General features: G+C 40.4%; 1 protein-coding gene across 7 annotated transcripts in view; it reads left to right on the forward strand.

Annotated features, from left to right (window-relative positions):
* Positions 1-19,532, forward strand: part of CPNE1 (copine 1) — a 53,429-nt gene that overhangs the window by 19,900 nt on the left and 13,997 nt on the right. For all 7 annotated transcript variants that reach the window (XM_079982283.1, XM_079982277.1, XM_079982281.1 and 4 more), the window contains 3 exons: positions 15,344-15,472; positions 17,066-17,245; positions 19,077-19,151. In XM_079982283.1, coding sequence (XP_079838409.1) covers positions 15,344-15,472; positions 17,066-17,245; positions 19,077-19,151 — 384 coding nt within the window. The remainder of the gene's footprint in view (positions 1-15,343; positions 15,473-17,065; positions 17,246-19,076; positions 19,152-19,532) is intronic.

The following is a 19,532-nucleotide window of genomic DNA, read 5'->3' on the forward strand; positions in this document are numbered from 1 at the left end:
TACCCATTTAGTAGAACTAGAAAGCAAGAGTATCCTGCTTATGGGAATTATTTGTGGTCTTAACTATTGCTGCCAATGTTGCAAAGTTGATTCGGCAGTTGGGCTGTCCCCCAATGTGTTCACGCTACAGTTTTTGATTAAACGTCTGCTACTGTGCCTAAATTCATGAAGAGTCTTGGGAATGCTGGGATTTGAAACTGGTCAAACAATAGGCATTTAGAGGATTAATTGTAAAATAAAACCTTCTGAGTCCAAGTCAAGAAGGAGATTAAAACAGATTTCAGATTCTTTTCTGAAGGCACAGCTGGGGTTTGTATATGCAGCACAAAGCAGTTTGTTATTTTTTTCAAAAAGTCACACTGTTTTGCCTGTCAGGCACTTTGGAATCAAGAATATTGCAGGAGAACATTGCCCGTTGTCCATCGTTCATAACTACAATGAGAGATGGAGCATCATTTCCTATTGTATCTTCAGCTGTAGTGAGGGAAATGGCCAGATGAGCGATATGCATGGCCAGATGCATTGACTGTGCAGCTAATAAGCTGAACTTTGAAAAGTAATAAACACTCAGCTTCCTCTTCAATGTAACCTCTGACAAATTTCCCATATGGAAGGCTAGTTGCATGCTTCTAAACAAAAGTGATCTATATGTTTTACCCGGTCTGTGAACGAGTGGTCTGTATCTGGAAAGCAGAGAAGCCTGTCATTGAGGTGAAATCTCCCATCACGGTTCCACTGCTTCAGCTTCTTGAATAATACAGGGTATTGTACTTCTAAAGGTATGAAGTGCCATTTTTGGATGAAAAACTGAAGTCGCTGTGCGAGAATGAGAATAACAGAAAATGAGAGGAGGAAACGGATTTCAGTTCAGCCATCGTATAAAGTGTTGAATGAGATTAGCAGCATGGATGTGTGTTCTCATCGACACTGCGATGCAGACACCAATGAGCATCCTGAAATCAGAAACATGAAATGTGGATAGCAATGTGCATCCATGTCTTGCTTCCATCTGAATGAGCATTTGCATCAGGTTGCACACACAGCCTGTTCCAAAATTTGTATCTACAATATATTGCAAACATGAAATGCTAATAATATTACACTATATAGGCAGGTTGAAGGAGCCCAGTAATAACAGCAGTATTAAAAGTGAAAAAGGCACCCCCCCACACACACACTAGAAAAGTAGGAATGGGAAAAAAAAGACCTTGTCAAGTGAATTCAAAGACATTATTAAGTAGATAGCTTAAACAGACATGTTTAAGACATGTTTAAAATATAAAGAACACTCACAGGTGAAAATGTAATTCATCAGAGAATTTCTACTTAACTAAAGTACATTTACATTCTACATTTCTACTTAACTAAAGAACTATTTTGCAGATGAGAGACTCTTAAGTTACATTCATGCCAAAGCTATGAAGGCAATGAAAACATTGCTGAACTAGGTTGTATACTAGCCACAAATCTCTTCCCACCCCTTCTAGTTAGCAAATATAATAGTTACCTACCAATATTGTGGTTTGTAAGACCAGCTTTTTAGAAAGTCTGAATAGTTTAGCATTGTGCTAAACTAGTTTTTGAAAATGAAATTTGAGCAACGTTTGTTTACATGTGCGGCAACAAATCGGAGAATCTAAAATGAGACAGCAACATTGAAAAACGCAAGTGAAATATGGAATTCAACTTAGTTTATTGTGTGATGATTATATCACTTAAGGAATAAGCCCAGGCTAGGAAATGATAGAAAATAATAGCATTTCTTGATCTTAAGTAGTACATTAAGTTCTGGTCAGCTTAACTCAGCTGTAAGAAACTGCAAACTACAGATCAGGGAGTTACTGATCTGGAAAGCTTAGGCGGTAAGAGTTAAGAAAACTTAGTGGAAAACTTCTTTTAAAAACCCCTTTCATACAATCAAAGTTCCTTAGCATTCAACAAGCTCATGGCAAAGGAAATAAGTGGTTCATGACACCATAAACTTGCCGTATTGGCAGTTGGGGGGGGGGAGCGTAGAAAGCCACTAAAGATTCTCATTCCACCCAGAGTAGACCTGTTGAAATAATAAACATAGCTAACATGCCCATTAATTTCAATGAGTCTACTCTCAGTAAAACTCAAGCCACAATCTATAACTTTAATGAGGTTTGAGAATTAGGAATGGATTAGTAGGGATTGTAGTATGCAGTGGTCTGGGTAATTGAAAATGATTCCTGCGTTGCAGGGGTTGGACTAGAATCAGTGTTTCCCAACCTTGTGCCTCCAGCTGTTTTTGAACTACAACTCCCATCATCCCTGACTAGCAAGACCAGTGGCAAGGGATGATGGGAATTGTAGTCCAAAAACAGCTGGAGGCACAAGGTTGGGAAACACTGGACTAGATGATCCTCAGGTTCCCAACAGTATGATTCTATGATCGAGAATACATTGGAAGCAGTAAATGATGGTTCAACCAAGTAAGGTTTTTCATCTTGCAATACCATAATCTGCAGCAATGTACTTGCCGGTAAGTGCTCACATATAAAGGATTGCTCAGTTGGTCAGAATGTGGTGCTAATAACACCAAGGTTGCAGGTTTGCATATTCCTGCATTACAAGGGACTTGGACTGGATGATCCTCGGGGCCATTTCCAACTCTACAATTCTATAATTCTGTGACGGGGGGGAGGGATTAGAATGGTGCAGTTGATTCTTTCTGCAGCGCTAAATGAAGTATGTATGTTGTGGGTAGTGTTTTGGGATAGGTCAGGTGGTGGGATGTGAGATGCTTCATTTAAGCATCTAAAGCTCACACAGCAAGTCTTTGAATTCTTAAGCTAATCAAAGTGTGGTAGATAACCTCAAATATAGGCATAGCATTATAGCGTCTGTGGGTAAAGAAAAGGATAGGGGTTTGGGTTATTCACCTAGTTACTTGCCTGCTCTGTTGCCCCATTTCTATAGAATCCACCTTCCTCATAGAAGGGAATCACCTGTTGAGTGCAGCAGACTAAATAACACGGCATTGTGTATTGATTCACTGAACAATGCTGCTATCCATATTCTGTGCATATTGTGACCCTGGGGATTTGTTTAGAGAGTGCAGTAGAAATCTGTAAATAAATAAAACCATGAATGTAGTGAAACAACAAGTGAACTGCTGCTACATAAATTGATCTTTGAACATTTTCACTACTGTGCTATTCTCTTGAGCAATTTCTTCCACCGCTTCAATTAAGTACTGTGGTGATCCAATGATGCTGAGATACATGTCACATTATTGCTTACTACTGCTTTCCTTTTTTCACATCTGGAAAATGGGTATAAGTATGAAAAATGCATCAAATACAAACCAAAATGCAGAAGGAACATTCTGAACAGTCTGGATTAAGCTGATGAACAAAAAGCAAGCAATGCTTCTGACTGAGAAATGCAAAATAATGTCCATCTGTTGAGAATTATTGATAATTATTCCAACTACACAGTTTTCAATTTTAAATTGACAGGAAAGCGATTTACTAGAATATCAGCAGGCCATTTCTGTGGTCAAAAGTTATTGGAAGCTAAAAAATAGTACAAGTATAAGATGTAACACAGTCTCTGACCAAATCATCTTAGCTTTGCCTAATCAAAAACATACGAAAATGAAAATAGAAACAATTTAAGATGAGACCCAAATTCATGATTCTCTATTGATTCTAAAATATAATTAATTGACCAGACTAATGTGTTGGTAGTGTAGTAGGGAAGATTCGTATGCCCATTCTGAAAGAATGAACTTAACAAAGAGGCACAAAGAAATGGCTTTTGCTGTATAAATTACATTATAAAGTCTAGTGACACTATTATATTCAAAAGGTCTAGAAAATGGAAATAACATATAACATCTTATTGGCTCTTTGCCAAGAAGTACCTGAAACCTCATGCATATATGCAGTGCATTTTTCTGGGGGTACGCAGGTGTATGCATACCCCTAAACATTTTGTGAATCTGACCTCATTGGGGGGCAGTATTTCAATATGAGTAGGAAAATGAGAGTACCCCTAAACATTTTTTTATATATAGAAAAAAAGCACTGCAGATATGTGATCTGACTTAACATTACTAAATGGGAGTAAACAAAAGATATATTGCTCCATGATGGCACTTGGTTCAATTTCCTATCTTCTAGAAAAGAAACTAACCTGCTATTCAGTCAGGGTTATTATGCATAAAAATCCCTGTTCAAAGGTTTAGGTTAGAAACTCTGGCCCGGGTTTAGACCTTACCTAGTAAGCATTTGTGGAAACTAAATCTTGGCACTGTTCAGCTGTAGAAAGGAAATATGGTGAATTCATCGAGGAGTATCAGTCAGACAACTTGGCATATGTGTCACATGCAGAGTTCAAAGAGTGTAACAAACTAGAGCATTTAACCTTTGATGCAGTCGAATGAGATGAGAGTAGCAAATAGTGTAGATTAGGCTATGTTATGTGATAGCTAGCTGTTGGTTTCTCTGCCACATTGCACCCTGCTTTCAGGTTTGCCACCCATTGTATATTTTACCTTGTAAATTAGTGTTCTTAGCTCCTTTCTCTTGTAAACTCTTAGCACCTGTCTGAAATGCAGATTAAGAAACTATTTGGGGTAGATTCATAGTTTAACAGCAGAGAGAAATATGATTATAAAAGGCATCTGTCTCTCATTATTGCACCATTTGACTAGTTAGAATGAGCATTTGAAAGAATTTGTTAGCTTGACCACTGTTGAATCCATGGGTGGCATCACTCATTTTGGGTTTAGACCTTACCTTACACAGTAATTGTTTACATATTTTTCCTTATTAGACTTTTTCAGTAAAAAGATCAGTATTACTTGTCTGAATACTTGTAAACTAATGAAATAATTCTTACTGCTTCCAGAACATGTATTCAGACATATGTTTGTGACTCATTCTTCAGCTTTTAATAAGTAAATGCAAACTTTTGAGCTGATTCTCAATCTTACAAATTGTTGGTGGGCTACCTGTTCATAAACTCTGACATCAAGATAAAAGCAACAAATCTAAAATTTGAGGGTTTAATAGACTCTGAACCTCTAGACTCCAAAAGAGGTCTCTAAAGCACAAAACCTACAAAACAGTTGAAGTGTTGCAGGAAAAAGCAACTGTATACTACAGCAGTCCTGTTTATCTTCATACTCTTCTGTGCTAAAGGGGAGGATATTCAGAAAATCATTTGACTTTGAATGCATTTTACAGTTCTAGGGCTTTTTCAGACTGTCTTATTGCACTGTAACTATAACCCAGTTACAGTTGCATATGTGAGCCAAACATTTTACTGCCATTCTCAGTAATGTGGTGTTTGGGTTTTTAGAAGCTAGCTAATGTACCTTTTGCATTGAATATAGTTTGGTTGGCAGCCTGTGGCTATAAGTTACACATTTCTCTCCCCATCCATCCATTCTAAGGAAGTTTTTTTACTTTGATTTTTTACTGCTGTACTTCTTCAGAAGCACTAATGATTGCCAGGCGTTCCCTATTTCCCATTGGCAGGGGTCATCCAACAGCCATTGTAGATGTTCCTGATTTACATTTCCATGAAAAAAGGCCAGTTTAAGTCTCCCTTTTTGAAATCCATGTTTTCTAGACAAGCAATTGCTTGTGGCGATTAAAGCTTTGGTTTGCTACAAAATTGAAACTTGTTATACATCCTAAGTATATGATCCAAAATGTCTGGTCATGCAGTTTGTGTGCACTAAACAATTGTATCTTTTTAGAGACAAAGATCACTTACAGGATCACTTACCTGAAGGCTAAGGCTGCAGATGACTACAAGGGCTTAGTGGACAATTTTAGTGCAGTGCAAGATGCCATTCCTGTATTCTCATGTCTGTGTCATGTTTCATGACTTTCTCGGTCAAATGGAAAGGCAAAATGATACATTACAAGGCCTTTTTCTTGCATTTATAATGCCTAACCTTGGAAATCAGATCTCTACACACACATACACACACACCAACATGGAGGTGTTTGTGATACTGATATATAATACTATATATAATATATTTTGGTTGTGTGTTGAAAGCAGTTTGTGGCATAGAAGAGCAGCATGTGTCACTGTGTGAAGACCTGATATAGCCAGGGAAAGATGCAGGTGGCATTCTAACTTTAGCTATGCAAAAGTGCACTTGGCCACCACTGAAACTCAGGCTTCCAGGTTCAGGGTTGAAGCTAGGAACACACCCAAACTGCAAACCTGTGTCCAAGAGGTCCGCTATCATCTAAGATAGAGTAAGGCCAGGACCAACTCTGCTTTGTCTGAGTCAGGCTTCAGTGTATTCACTCTTATCCAGTCTTATAGGTGTCAAAAATGATTCAGAATCTGAACAGCTTTCTTGGATTTAAATGGAAAGGAAAGGTAGCATTGAGCATCATCAGCATATTGTTAACACAGAATCTCAAAACCACGGATGCTCTCACACAGTGGTTAGCACTGAGGCAAGATGGAGTCATGAGGGATTCTATAGCCCAATGGCCAAATCATCAAACAAGAGTCCCCTAGCACCACCTTCTGGAACTGACCCTGCACAAAGGACTAGAACCACCATAAATCAGTGCCTCCAAGTCCTATCACAACCAGGCAGTTCACAAAAATAGGATTCCATGGTTGATAATAACAAAAGTCACAGAGAAGTCTGGCAGAACCACCAAGGACATGTTCTCCCTGTCCAGTTCCTGGGGTAGATTGTCCACCAAGAGGATCAAAGCTGCCTCCATCCCATAACCAACCTGAAATTGCATTCAAATGGCTCTAGATAATCAGTCTTAAATTTAAAAAAATCCTGAAGTTAAGATGCCACCACATGCTTAAGCACCTTTCCCAAGAGTGGAGTATTGGAGACTGGATGGAAATCATTTGGTACTGTCTTTATTATTTCATGAAACAAGATGTAACTGATCATTGACCACCCAAAAAAGTTGCACTGGGTGACTGGAATGCAGTGGTAGCAGAAATGCACTTTCTTTGCTGCCATCTCTGCCATAGAGTAGGTTTTCAGATGGTTTCTACCCTGTATTCATTTGGACTTGCTCAAGTCTTTTGCCAGTATTGCTCTAGCTATTGTCCTTCTTTATTACATCACTTCCTGCTCCCCCCCCCACCAAAAAAAGAAAAATCCCAGCGAGAGATCTCATGAGTAATTTTGTCCACTATTCAGGCCTTTTCCCCTTTTCAAAGGCGGACCAGTGCTTTAACAGGATTGCCTCTTGAAGTGAAAGGCAAGCCTCCAAGAACCATCAGCTGATGGGCCATTTTAATTGGTGCCTCACACCAGCAGAGGTTTGGAGCCTCAGTAAGCTTAAACCCTACCATGATGATGGGACTGTAGCACTACCACTGAGACTATACCTTAGCTCAAGAGTGGAGGTTAATGGGCAGCACGGTACACCAGCAAAACCCATATTCTGTCCTAAATACACACCTTAGATAGACACAATCTAAACGGGAAGACAGTTCTTGGGCACCTGGGTCAGTGGGTAGAATAATGATAGACCACTGTGACTCCAATTCCTCTCTCCTTCCAAGTCTTGCGACTGATGAAGTGAGCTGTAATCCAAGAAAGCTTGTAACATAATAAATTGGTTAATTTTTAAGATGTCACAAGAATCTTTGTTTTTGCTGCAAATGACTAACATGCCTACCCCTCAGATATGTTTGAAATAGAATACTTTTTTCAAGACAGTAATTCTAAACTTAGATTTTAAATGTGATTTAAAAATGTCTTTGTTCGTGCTGCTTGATTTTAGTTCTCCCTTCCTAGGGCTTTAACAATATACACAGGTCCGGCTATCCGCTAGCCGAAGATTCACTTAGTCACACATAAAGAATTATGCCCAAACCTGCTGTACACTTTCCAGATTCACTTATCCAAACAAACAACATCCTTGTTTGTGCTTTGCTGGTTGGTGGTAGCCATTTTCGGGTAGAAACCACAGAAAGAGGGCTGGGAGGTGGGGCAAGATAGGACAAATCAGAGAGCAAGAGAGAGTGGACAAATCGGGGAGCAGGTGAGATCAGATAAATCCGTTTCCCTCCTTTCTCTTTCTCTTGCTGATTGGCTGCAGCCATTTCAGGAAGAAACCATGGAGAGAAATGGGGAAAGGAAATCCTACATTAGAAATATTTTCATAGGAAATAGTGTAAATTGTAGATCTGGTATGTGAATGCTCGCCTAATGAACAATTTCCAGAGAACACATTCCGTTTGTTAAGTGGGACCTGCATAGCAAAGTAGCAAATAACACCACCATCCATTGTGTAGTTATAGGATTATGCATTCCTAGAACCACAAATAAGAAGTCAATTTCGTATCGTGTGGAATACAGTGGATGAGGATCTTAGGTCTTGCTCAAATTAAATACAAGTTCACTTTGCAGAGTAAGCACCTAACAAATTTCCCCACTCCTTTATAAAAACTATAAAAACTTGTTTCTGGCTTGTTCTGTGACCTTAGGAGCTATTCCTTCCTTTGAAAAGAATTATTTGCTTCGGAAGTGTAGCATACTTCATATGAATGTACAAAATGGTATCTTACCTTTAAACCTTTTCCTTTTTTCTAGTGTAATAATATGCCTAGGGGAATATGTTTTGAGGTCTGCATAGATTTAGAGTTAAAGAGAAGCTTATTTATTCATCTTATCAAAGGCAGCAATTATTTAAAACTGAATGAACATAGTAGCAATTAAAGGAATTGCATAATGTAAAAGAAAGATGACAGAGCTTAACTTTCAGATTGTTGGTGGACAATTGCAACCATACTGGCCCCGCTTCCAATAACAAATTGCACATTTGCAGAGAAGGTTTTAACCTAGCCACCCTGGTATTCTAGCTTTCTATTTGTAGGGAGTTTCTCCTTAATTGTGGGGGCGTATTGAGACATTGTCTCAGTTAACATGTAATGCTAAGTCTAATCATGGCTTGGCGCTAAGGTGCGGTTCTTGAGAATAGATAGTGTCTGCTTTGCTTGTCCTCACTGGTACTGCTGCTGGGTTACTGTGAGCTAAGCCACAATTTGGCTTAGTGCCTCATCTGAACCTGGACATGTGGTTTGTCTCACTCCAGACAAATCACAAGCTGTAACCACCAGTGTATTTGCTGAAATGATGCAACATAGGAAGTTGCCGATAGTATTTATGTATTTATTTATGTTCTGCATTTTACACAAATACATTGCGCTCAAAGTGGTCCATAAAAGACAATTCAAATACAATAGCACAAATAATAACACACTGGATTATACCATTGATCATCTACTTTAGTTTGTGAGCAAGAAAGAGAAGATGTATGTTTTCTTTAATAGGAAGAATAAAGTATTCTTTGTTCTTCTAATGCAAGCTTTCATATATTGCTTCTGTTTGTGTGAATGGTTTTTAATTGTATGTATTCTCTACAGATTCTGTGATCAGACCTTGATCATACAGCATTTATATCAATATAAAATTTAATTGTACTTTATGTTCCCTTAATACCATATGCTAATAATTCAGTATGCACTGACAATTGGATTAGAGCTTTCAAAGTGAGTAGTTTCTCTTGTTAGCTTACCTAAAACTTAGGTCTGACTTGGATAAGTATTCTTACATTATTGCTGTGATCAGTTTCTGAGCTGGCTATGTGTGAGAGCAAGACAGGCAAAAATAGCTTAATTTATTTTAGTGCTTACTCTGCACTTTTACATTAGAGGAGCCATGAAACTGGCTTACAAATTTTATTGAAAGGGGACCTTTTAATTTTAAAAAATATATTAAAAGCATCTAATCACAATAAAACATCTGAAGCAAAATTTAGAACAGATATAACCAAACCGTCTGCCTGGATAGACTTGCCAAAACAGAAAAGTTTTCAATAGGCATCAAAAGGAGTATAGTGATGGTTCTAGCTTAATGTCAGTAGTGAGCTGTAAAGTATAGGTGCCAAAGGAAGACTCCTTACAAACACAGAAAGGATATTGTATGGCGCTAGCAGAAGTGCCTCTTTTGCAGATCAAAGTGAAACTGCACGCATGAGGTATGACAATCCCTTAAGTAATCTGGTTCCAAACAGTTTAGAACTTTATATACCAATAAGAACAACTCAGGCTGGTAGTGAACTGGCAGTCAGTGCAGATCTTCAAGCACAGGTGTAATATGCCAACAGACTCCTGTCAGCAATCATGCCGCTGCATTTTGCACTAACTGCAGTTTCCAGACAAAAATGGGAAATCCCATATAGAGGACATTGCAGTCGACTAGTCTTGAGGTTACATGCTCCTAGAGCAATAGTCTTCTGTTGAAAAGGATGAATGTGGATGAAACAGGCTTTACTCAGCCTGTACCAACACAAAACATGGTATCAGCATTGACCTGCCAGAAATCTCGCCGGATCCAAGTTGAGCCATTAGGCTTGAGGACCAATACAATAAGGCTACACCATAATTCCACAGTACTCTAACTCAGCATTTCCTGAAACTCTATAAAGCCCTATATGGCCTAGGACCCTCATACCTACGGGACTGCCTCTCCTGGTACGCCCCCTGGAGGACCTTATGGTCTGCAAATAATAACACCTTGGACATCCCGGGCCTCGGAGAGATTAGGCTGGCCTTGACCAGGGCCAGGGCCTTTTCGGCCTTGGCCCCGGCCTGGTGGAACACTGTGTCACAAGAAATCAGGGCCCTGTGGGATCTGACATCTTTCCGCAGGGCCTGCAAGATGGAGTTGTTCTGCCAGGCCTTTGGTCAGGGCTCAGCCTGACTCCCCTTTTCTTTTTGTATAAGAACTAATATGAAAGAGGCCTCCCAGCATTCTCACAGGCCCATATAAGATAATCGATGAGCACTTACATTTTCTAACCCTAACCCTGCAGAAAGCCATCTAATTAGATTTTAATTTGATTTTGACATGTTTTTAGGAGGTAATTTAATTATTGTTTGATTTTATACCAACGTTATATATCTGATGTTAGCCACCCTGAGCCCGACTTCGGCTGGGGAGGGCAGGATATAAATAAAAGTTTATTGTTGTTGTTGTATGTTGCATCCTGCTTTCTTTTGGGCAGTTGCACCTTCCTGGGAGTGGTATTGTATTGTTGGATTAAAGAAATTGTGGTGCAAATTTGACATCAGTGAGGCTGCCTATTCTTTTAGCACACTGCCCTTATTCTGCCTGGGCTGCATTATGTTTATCCCTATTAGCTGAAAACTGGAATTCAGCTGGTGAATTCATCTGTCCCTGGTGAGTTGAGAGAAATGCTCCTCCCATGCTAGCCATGCAACAAATTCAGAGTAAATACTTCAGACATCTGACAAGTATTGTGTAACCTTAGGCTTATTAAAAATCCTTATCCCCAGGTATATTGTCGTTCCTTCTTGTGGTACCTTTTCTTATCCGAACCCTAGTCAAGCTATTCTGTATGTAATCAACACCATCTATAAACACTACTGATTTCTGTATCTGAGGCTCCAGGGTTGCTGTGTTTGTTCTGTCCCATGATTCCCCTATGGAAGATTGTGAGCTGTGGGAGAGAGGAAGGGGATAATTCCAGGGAGACCTGTGGGACTGCCTGAAAAGGAAACAACACAGGATCAGGAATTGTATCTTTGTGGTTTAGGTGGTATATACAGGAGGGCTTTATTAAAGGACTTGACCAAACCATCAAAGAGGAAGGGGTGTAGCTCATTGGTAGAACATCTGCTTTGCATGCAGAAGGTCTCAGGTACAATCCTGATCATCTCCAGGCATGGCCAGGAATGTTAGTCCTGCTGTCGGTCAGTGTAGACAGTAAGGCGCTAATTGTCCTGTTTTGGTATATGGCAGCTTCCTAATTTTCCAGAGGCTGGAAATTGCTCCTCTTATGAGACTCTATAATGGTGATATTAAAGCAAATGCAAAGGATGATTGGAGATAAGCTGGTGGCATACTTCAATCCAGGCAGAAAGATTTACCAACAAGCTATTCCCAGGGCTTTCGTATTATGTGGACACAACTCAAAACAGCAAACAGCATCATCACCCACCACTAGAAACCAATAGGCTATTGAATCCAGTCACTGGGAAGAGCATTGTAAGATGTTCCAGGTAAAATGGTCAACACAAGTAGAAGCTATCAGGGGCCTTATCTCTATAACCTGACCCAAGGTGGGGTGAACTTCTGCTGGATGGACACATCCTGGTTTATACTTCTGCAGAAAGAAATGTTGCAAAAGGACACTTGAATATTATCTGGAAGTGACATTCATGGGTAGCTTGTAATATTTAAAGCACCCTTTGCAAAACCTAATGCCCTCCACATGTTTTGGGCTACAACTCTCACCAGCCCCCTAGTTAGAATGCAAGATTGCTTAGTCTTGCCTGCCTTGGGCAGCACCATAGTAAATTGTAGAATGACCAGGCAATCTCAGACAAGAGTTTGATCAGTGGCTGGAAAGAAGATGAGTTTTCTCTGCTTTACTGCTGTTATTGCCCTAACTTGGGGGTGATTTTCAAAGAAAAGTTCTGGTTGAGTGTCCCTTGCCCTTCTCAGCAGTAGCACTTGTGGTGAATTTCCTTCCTTTTAGGGTGGGCAGAAGATAGATCTGTGTCTGCTGGTAGATCTCAGGACATTCTACAAGAATTTCTGACTCTCAGTTGCTTGAAAAAAGCAGTAACAGAATTAACAAGTGCTGCCAGCACATTATACTGCTGGAATGAAGAAAGGTTGGGAAACCTGTGTGGAAGGACTGTGAGCTTTGTTCGATTCAGGCTCTCAAAATGAGTTCCTAGGCTCTGAATTCTTTAATTCTTAGTGTGTGTGTTTCGAGGATCTTGGGGTTCTAGTAAAAAAGCAAGATCCCACAAGCCTGAAGTCTGCCAGTACCTGATGTAGGTAAGTTGCAGGCTACTTCCTTCTAGCAGTGCCATTGGGAAAGTAGCTAATGCTTCTTTAAGTGAGAGGAGAATGGGAACTTTGCAACTCATTTAAACTTAGTTAACTGCAAGGGATAGCAGATTTGCCTGGAACCAGCATAAACTGATAATAGTGTGATTTAAGAAAAGGACATTTTTGAAGAAACATAGCTGGCTTGGTACTATATGGCAAATATAACAACAGATGTACTGAGTTTTGTGTTGCGTCCATTTATGTTTGTTGCTATTGAAATTTTGAATAAAAATGCTTTTTTTTTTAAAGGAACATAGCTATTCTGCCAAGGCATATGCTTTCAGATTAATTGTCATATAGTGCTGCTATGAGAGGGAAGATAGGTTTTGGTGAAGTCTTTCCCTTCCACCTTTCCAGTGTGGGAGTTCTGAAAGGAAGTGAAGATCTATGAGGCTCTGAAACCAGAACAAACTGGCAGGGTTGAATCTGCCATTCCATGAAGTATGAACAAATCTAGCAGGGCCTCAAACCTATTTAGCCCCTTTCATCTGTTGGATTACAGACCAATCAGAGATATCTGCCTGTCAGACCCTGATATCTCCTCTGAGTGTGCATGGTCACGTGATTTGAGTGCCCGTCTTGTAGAAGGTGTCCTGTCTGCCCAGAGGCTTCCTTTTCTTTTGGATATTTCTGAACTCGTGGATGATTATTACTTATGAATCGCCTTTTGTATTTGTGTGAGAAAGTGATTTGCAGTCGTATCACAGGAGTAATGAGTGATGGTCTTATGGCATCTGCTTATCATGTCCTGACTTTGCCAGTTGTGGAGGCAATGTGTGAAGGAGTGTGAGCTACAAGGAATGAAACATGAACAATGAAATATTTAGTGGTGGTTTTCCTCATTTATATTTACCCATGGTAAAATAACTACTGTCACAGGTTAAGCCTGTGTGGTGGCTGGGCCCTATAGACAAGAGAGAGGGTGTCCAGTAAAACAAATGGAGTCATAACAGACGTTAACTGTTCTTGGGACCTTCTGGTTGCTCTTGCACCTTCTCAGGTGTGCACAGCTATTCTTTGCAGTGGTTTGGGAAGCCTAAATGGTGTCCCCACACAATCCTTTTTTACATCAGCTAAATTTAGATGCATGAAAGGGTTGGTTGCGCCAGGTGTTGCTTCTGTAGCATCTGAAGCAGGGCTTCATCTCTTCCTGCTTACCTTCCATTGACATTAGTGTGAAACTGATGTGCAGATTATCACATTTTGCATTTGGTCCATTTGAATGTTACACTACATGTTGTGGTTCGAGGACCCGATCCCCGCATAGTGGAATGAAAACACACGGACACGTGATATAAGGTTAATGGGCAAGAAAAGGCCACAACTTTATTGATTACAGCAAGTGAAAAGGTATTGGCTTAGGCATTGGATCATGTCAGTTGACTCCACCCACTCGGAGAGGGGTGAGTCTAAAAGGGGGGTTTATTCACCAGTAGGTGGAGCCTGTTGATGCTAATCCAACTATAAGCTCTCCCCTGATGTCACCGAGGGTCGTGCCATGGCCTCCCGCCACACAGGCATCGGACAGAATACACGACCGCTGGATTCCTTTAACGGAATACCCAAAATTGAAGGCGTAGGCGATGGCCACACCTAGCCATTCCACACATCACAAACACATTATTCCAATGCCTAACCTACCCACCAATACCACGAAAGTTGTGACGATTACTACGAGGTAGGCGAAAAAACCACAAAGCCTAATGCCAAATGGAAAAATTCCTACCAGGCCCCCCCGGACAACCAGGGCGACCAACCTAAGGCCCATAGCAAGGCCAAGAGAAAAACTGAAACCCTGAGCTCTAAGGGAGTGGAGGGTGACTCGCGATGGGACGGCGAAAAGTGAGGGCCGTGTGGCTGGCGCAGCGGCGAGTTAAGCCGCAGACCACGCCCCTTCCAAGGCACCTGGTTCGGCGCTTGCCCATGGGCGTGGTGCGCCAGCCAGGTGAGTGGGTGGCAGGGGGCTAACGCCCCCTTCTTGAGGCGGAGCTCGGCTTCCACCCACAACCCCCCCCCCATTTGCAGGAGGAGAGGCTTTTTTGCAGGGAAATACGCATGTGTACAAGCAAAGTGCAGCTTCATGCAGTTTTCATGTTCTAGAAAACCTGACTATGAAGCAACCCGAACACCATCGTATTAAATGGCATTTGGCCAAATCTTTCTGCGAGTGTCAGACAAGTAGTTAAAGCAGTGTATCTGATCATTACTTTTTTATTTCTTTATTTTATTTTTGGAGGAAAATGTATTTAGCTTTATGGTCTGTTAAGACAAGAGAATACATGGCAGTCCAAAGAAAGTATTAGGAAACTAAAACAGTTTGCAGGGATGACATTTTCTGAAGATTTGTTGTGATTCTGTATGCATATTTTTTACTATTATGACCTAATTGTTTAATGAGTATTCAACATTCTCCTTTCACTCTGTTAACAGATGGCGCACTGCGTGACAAAGGTGGAACTGTCCATATCATGCGATAATCTGCTTGATAAAGATGTTGGCTCAAAATCTGACCCTCTATGTGTCCTGCTTCAAGATGTTGGTGGAAACCAATGGACCGAAGTAAGGAATTGTTTCTAGTAATTTGAAAACTACCAGAAGTTGGCAATGTGAACACATCTGAACACTTGACGTTTTGGTTAAAATTAATTAAGGATTAATATTTTACAGGTTTAAGCAATTAAATGAGTTAAATGACAACAAAATATCACAAGTTTTGTTTCTATGTCCCATTTAAAAAAAATAATACAGGGCTTTTACGTAGCCCAAGCTTTTTAATCATGGAAGTTTTTATAAATTATTTTTAACTGAATTTTGTATTTGCTAATTCATTCCCTCTGGCTTTTGGTGGAGAAAGGAGGCCGGCAACAACATAGCATCAGCATTTTTAATATTCCTATTGTAATGCTGAAAGTTCCACTATGTTATCAAATCTTTTTACTGTTTGAAGTTGCATTTGGAGACAATACATCTTTAGTTGCCCCAGAGTCAACATACCCAACTTTTTCTTCTCCACCCCTTCTGGTTTTACTCAAGATCCAACCTGAAAAAGTGTTCAGGAGAAATCAGAAGCCTGTTCACAACTTTGGCGTTTTGGTTTTTCCTAACAAAAAACTATTACTATTATGCAACTTGTGGGGATTTTTATATATATAATGGACCAGCATGATTGCCTAAAACTCTTGTTCATTTTTGTAACTTCTACAAGTAATTGATGGTGGAAAGATTGAAGGCAGTATATTTCTGTACTGGCCTGGGTCACATGTAGTGCCAATTCCAAATAATGACTAAGCCTGAGCAAGCAAGTATGTGGGCACACAGACCACAATCTGCAGCTACCCGCCAAGCTTACTGCTGATGCACTAATCAAAACTAAGCCATGCCATGGTTTAGCATATCATTACATGGGAACCCAGGTTCATGGTTTTGTCTCCTCCGAACAAGCCATGAGCAGCAAGCTAAAAACAAACTTTAGCTGCACTTTGTGGTTTACTTGGAGTGAGGCAAACAATGATCTTAGGATCAGACATAATTTTAATCTCATACTATGGTTTAGGGGAGGAGCAAAGTGGCCATGATTTTTTGCTTTGTGTATTTGCATGCTTGCTTGTTCAAAATATGTCATAGTTTGATTTAGCATTCCATGTGACTCAGGCCACTTTATGACCTGAACAACCTACAGGAAAAAAAGGACATTGGTGTTTTCCTTTGTATTTTTGCTTCTTTGGTCCTTAACGAGAAGACCACCATGGAAGATATGCTTCCATGAACTGTTTCCCTTGTGGTAAGCAGCCACAGGAAAGTGTTGTGTAGGAAACTGCTTTATATCAAGTCAGATGATTGGTTCCTCTAGCTCAGTATTTTTGTCACTGGCTGGCAGAGGTGCTCTAGAATTTCAAACAGGAGATGCAGCCAATGTTAAACACCTAAAATTGCATAACTTTGGCGTATTCAACCATTTTTCTTCCTCTTAAGTTAAAACGAAGCACTTGTAAATCCAAATAGTTTCAGAGGGATTAAGAACAGTCTTAAATCTCTCCCACTGAAAGTAGAACTTAGAAAGTACTTAACTTTGGTTAGATCGCACCTCTAGTTTTCTGTTGAAGAATGTGAGTGTTAAGCATGACATTTCCTTTTCTTGTTGTATTGTTACAGTTGGATCGAACTGAAAAAATAAAGAATTGCCAGAATCCTCAATTTTCAAAGAAGCTGCGAATTGATTATTATTTTGAGAAAGTTCAGAAACTGAAATTTGGCATTTATGACATTGATAACAAATCCTATGACTTAAATGATGACGACTTTCTTGGAGGGGCAGAGTGCACCTTGGGACAGGTACTGGAAAACATGTACTGTAATGCTACATGCTATTTTTTAACCTTTTAATTACACAGATGAAAGGAGGAGTTAATATTCTGAAAGCTTTCAGTTAAGTGTAGAAGTACTTGCATCAATTGCCTCCTTTTGCGTGGTGGTGCAGGACTCTATGGGCCTGCTTGTTTGCTGGACACTAGCAAACATCAGTCTTGCCAACCCTAAAACCAGACCTCACTGTGACTATTGCACATGACAATAATTCCATAATAGAATTGTTCTCAGTCCCACCCCTCGGCTTCGAAATAGATGTTGACCTTATGCCTGATGTATGCTGACTCTAAGTAACCCAAAATGTGAGGTGTGGCATGGCATTCCAGGAGTGCTCACCCCCACATGTGCCAATGAAATAGGGTAGGAAAACTTACAATGCAGCAATGTTATGTTGGCAGCAAGGATAATAACAATAATTATTATTATTTATTAAATTTCTATCCCACCCTTTATTCAAAGATCACTGGGTGATTTACAATATAAACACACACACACACACACAGAGAGAGAGAGAGAGAGAGAGAGAGAGAGAGAGAGAGAGAGAGTTTAAAAGGCCATAGAGGAATATGTTTACCTGCTGCCTAAAAATATATAACAAAGTCACCAGGCGAGCCTCCCCAGTCCCTGGAGACAGCATTCCACAAGCAGGGAGTAGAAAAGGCCAGTTCTCATGTTGCTGCCCTCCTGACCATTCCTGGAGGAGAAGAAGGGCCTCGGATAGTGATTGCAGGGTCCGAGTTGTTTCATATGATGGAAAGCGGCCCTTGAGGTATTGCAGTCCTTAGCCCTTTAAGGTTTTATAGGTTGAAACCAGTGCTTTGAATTGGGCCTGAAAACTAATTGGCCGCCAGTGCAGTTCAGGCAGGATTGGTGCTCCAACCGTCTTGCCCTTGTAAGCAACCTGGCCGCTGAATTCTGCACCAGCTGAACTGTCTTCAGAGGCAACCCCAAGTACCAGAACATAGACAACAGAAGTTAGGCTATCCCTGTCCGGATAGGGATGCAGCTGGGTCCCCAGCCAAAGCTGATGGAAGGCACTCCATGCCACCAAGGCCACCTTAGCCTCAAGTGACAGCAATTCATCCAGTGGCACCTCCATGCTATTCCTTCAGAGGGAGTGGAACCCCATCAAGAGCAGGCCACCTCCCATCCATGCGGTCTAGGGAACCACCCACTAACAGAGCCTCTGTCTTATCTGGATTGAGCTTCACTTTATTGGCTCTTATCCAGTCCATTACCAAGGCAAGGCAACAGTCCGGCACACCCACTGCCACACCTGTGGATGTAAAGGAGAAGTATTACATTGCCGACAATGAAAGCTCTGGATAAGGGGCTGCTGCGCTGGTGGCAGCAAGTCATCTGCCATAACATTGTTGTTACAGCATTGGATGTTGTTCTTAGGGCTGAGTTACACAATCCTTTCAGCACCTTGGCATGTGAGTTTACTTGATCCTTATAGTGTTTGTCCTTTTAATTTAAAATAAAGCATCCTGAGGCTTTGGGAACTGTCTGAAAATCCAAATGGTTAAATCACGTAAAACTTCAAATCTGTTTCTCATTACACTTATATAGTTACATTGACATGTATCTTGGCAAATGCTTTTGGTAAAATTTCACACTATGTAAATAGTTATGATTGGCTGTTATAACTGATAGCTGCAATAATGTCTGTTGTGTTGACAGCATGTTAATTGGCTTCTTGCCGATGATATTTCTTCCTTCACATTTCTGCCTCAGGGTAGAATATATCACTTTATGTGACTTTTGTAATGGATGCATAGATTTCATTCTTCTTTAGATTGTGTCGAGTAAAACTGTCACACAGCCTTTAATGCTGAAGAAAGGAAAACCTGCAGGAAAAGGCACTGTTACGGTAAGAAACTAATTTCTGGCTAGTTTAAGGTTCCTCTACATTTTTTTTCACCAATAATTGCTTTGGGGAACCCTTTAAAATCCTTGTTAGTGGTCCCCCATAGCTCAACTGTGTGGCTCATAACTACTAGGAGCCATTCATTCCGCGTTTGGGGGGGGGGTGTTCCACGTTTATGGAATTCCCGCCCAACTGAGATTAGACAGGCATCCTTTGCTGAACTTCAATCACCTGACAAAGTCTTCCTTATTTCAGCAGGCATTTTAAGGTAATTTTCTAGTTTTATGAACAAATCGAATTGTGAGTGTTTTTCTTTTAAGAATATATATATACCATTAATTTTAAATATTAAGTGATATAGAACTATCTGAAATAAACATAAAT

Source organism: Podarcis cretensis, assembly GCF_951804945.1.
Source record: "Podarcis cretensis genome assembly, chromosome: 6".
Taxonomy (NCBI): Eukaryota; Metazoa; Chordata; class Lepidosauria; order Squamata; family Lacertidae; genus Podarcis; species Podarcis cretensis.